The sequence below is a fragment of the Opisthorchis viverrini genome, assembly GCF_000715545.1.
Source record: "Opisthorchis viverrini unplaced genomic scaffold opera_v5_146, whole genome shotgun sequence".
Lineage (NCBI taxonomy): Eukaryota > Metazoa > Platyhelminthes > Trematoda > Opisthorchiida > Opisthorchiidae > Opisthorchis > Opisthorchis viverrini.
Window position 1 is genome coordinate 1,002,771 of NW_008751801.1, and position 2,882 is coordinate 1,005,652.

General features: G+C 47.2%; 1 protein-coding gene across 1 annotated transcript in view; it reads right to left on the reverse strand.

The window, feature by feature from the left end:
• Positions 1-2,687: 2,687 nt before the first annotated feature.
• The window catches only part of T265_06754 (hypothetical protein), a gene marked incomplete at both ends in the record, with an annotated part of 5,022 nt that continues 4,827 nt past the window's right edge, over positions 2,688-2,882 (reverse strand). Inside the window, one exon of the mRNA XM_009172099.1 lies at positions 2,688-2,826. Within this exon, the coding sequence (XP_009170363.1) occupies positions 2,688-2,826 (139 nt within the window). The remainder of the gene's footprint in view (positions 2,827-2,882) is intronic.

The following is a 2,882-nucleotide window of genomic DNA, read 5'->3' on the forward strand; positions in this document are numbered from 1 at the left end:
AGAATTTGTTTCACTTATAGTATAGAGACACTTCCTTCTCATCGATATTTTGATTGGCCTTCCTACAAGGTTCTTCAGTTGAACAACCTTCTAAATACTGCCTTTATATCACACTGATCCCGCGTGACCAATCTGACTCCATGGGATGAACTCACCAACGCCGACCGCCCCAAAGATGTTGTTTGGTGTATCTGTCCACCTGGAATGAATAAACGCCGTTTGTTTATTCGGTTTGTTTGCACTCACGTGGTTATCGTTCATTGTTGTAGTAGTAAGCAGCCTCCCTCACCAAACGGACTACCTGAAAAAGAGTCCGTGCTGGTCCGGATGTGTGCGAGTGTCTTGAAACTTAAGCCCTAGAAGCTCCTTCATAATGAATTTTGGCAATTCACTTCCATTTGTTTCAGATCCCAATTGCTAAACCCTGTTCCATTTTGGCGATTCGAACAGTGTAAATCAGCTCGATCACTATCCTGGCTTATTACTTATTTTGGACGTACCAGAAGATCCACTAACGATGAAAACTCCGACGTTTGCTTTTATTTGGCTTACTGCTACATCCACCAGATACTCATATTTTGACCTTTCCCCCATTCTTTTGTATAGTGGCATGAATATATGGGCGCCTGTCTCCACCAGAAGTGTATTCTCGCCACCCCACGAATGTCATGAAATTGGCCCACCTGATCCACAATCAGCACAGTTTTTTTATCCCGCCATTTCCTCCCGATTTAATCCAAGTTTATACCACCTCTCATGAAAAATAAGGAGCGTTGGATTTTCCGGCTCAAATTTAATGGAACGATACAGGAAACCGTCCCGTTTAGGACTAACGCCACACCCACCGATGTCGTCCACCCAGCCATCGATTCTTACCATTCAGGTGCCCCTGCGCATTAACTGTTCATTACGTAAACCTCGTTTACTAACTCTTGCAGCATCAAACTACGCCCTGAGAAAAACTAGTCTCAAAAGAAGTTTATAACATACAATCCTTTACTTCGAGTTAATTGATAACTATAATGGCATGGTGGAATCCTCAAAGCCCGGTTCATAAGGGATCATGAAAATGAGTCTCTGTCGGAGTATTGTAGGCTCATCACCATACAATCAAAAATTACTAAATAATATGTTATTTTCGTTTGGATAACGGATTGAACCTTGAGAGCCTTGCATGTCACAGGCTTTGTGAAGAACTTATGTCCAAGCGCAGAAAATTGCAGCTCTCCCCCATACTTGGAGGACAAACCCCGTACTAACATAAACGTAACCACATAGAAGACATGGGGTCTCCCATCATTATGCTTGTCGTACCCACCCGGACTGATCTTCCGATTGAAGCAGCACCTGCTTAGGACAACACCACTCTAGAAAATGGGCTGGATAAATTCCACACCCAATAGCTGGCCGTTGGTTTGCAAAGCATTACTTCTGGACCGAAAGCAAACCTACATGTCTAGGAGGCAACCTCAGAGTGTGCGAAATATAGGATACCTCTATATTCTTTTCCACCTGTCACCAATTTGTAGGTAAAAGGCAGAGAAAAGAAATATTTTGCATCTTATGTGAGCTAAGTCAACCTGTTACCGCAGATTCCATAGACCCAAAGGGGCTGATGGATGCCATACTAGCACCAGCTATCGATCATTGCTAAAGAACCGACTTTCCCCTGCCCAGTCCGGATCACTGGATCTGCAGGAAACACGTGTATCATGTGATCACTTCAGTGATCCGGTGTTTCGCCAGTCGCCTGACGAAAGCCGCCTTCCCTCCGCTTGGAAGTAACCGATTGTCACGCCAATCTACAAAACTGGTGACCGACGATCGCCTGGCGGCCTATAAGCCTCACCAGCTTGCCGTGCAAGGTGATGGAACGCATTCTGAAGCAAGCTATCCTAGATCACCTTACTTCCGGCAACCTGATATCTCCGGCTAAACATTGATTTCTCACAAATCGCTCTTGCTTGGCAAGCATGCTCGTATTTACGGACAGCTTAACCCAAGCCAAGGGCGAAGGACTCAAATCGGACACCATATTTTTCGACTTCCCAAAAGCATTTGATGGGGTCCCACACGTCCCGCCACTCCAGCAACTCGGGCCTCACGGGATCCAAGGGAAAATCCTTCACTGGATCAAGGCGTACCTGTCAGACATCATTCCGAGTGAGAATAGGCTCGACCTACTCTTCTCCAGCGCCAGTCTCCATTGGATTTCCTCAAGGCTCCATCCTGGGACCAGTGCTGTTCCTGGTCTACGTCAACGACCTTCCAGATGTTCTTGCAAGTCCGTGCCTACTTTTTGCGGACGACTTGAAATCCTGGAGCTCCAATGCCAGTGCCCTCCAAATGGATGTAGACGCTTCTGAGCAGTGGTCGTTGGACTGGCGGCTTGCTCTGAATGACGGAAAGTGCGACCACATGTCATTTGGAGGAGACTCAGCGAATGTCGTTGTCATGCATGGTGAGAAAGGACCAGAAAACATCATGAGGATAGATGCCAAAAAGGATTTGGAAATCCGGGTCTCCTCAAACTTGTCCCTCTCACTGCACCATGAGAAATCGGCCCAAAAGGCATTCGCCATTCTACGGATGATCCGACGCACCCTCTCCCGTATTGCTCGCATGGACCCCCACAAACTCCATTATGCCCACGTCAGAGCGCCCCTGGAATATACCAACCAGGTTTTCTACTCAGAACGCACGAAAAACGTCACCCTCATTGAGCGTGTCCAGCGGTCCGCTACGAGAATGGTTGCGGGCCTCAAATTCGTGGACTGCGAAACGCGTCTCGCGATGCTTGATCTCTTTTCCCTGGAGTGCCGTCGCCTACGAGAGGACCTAATTCTTACTTATGCCCTGTTTGAACAAAGCTTGGCAAACAG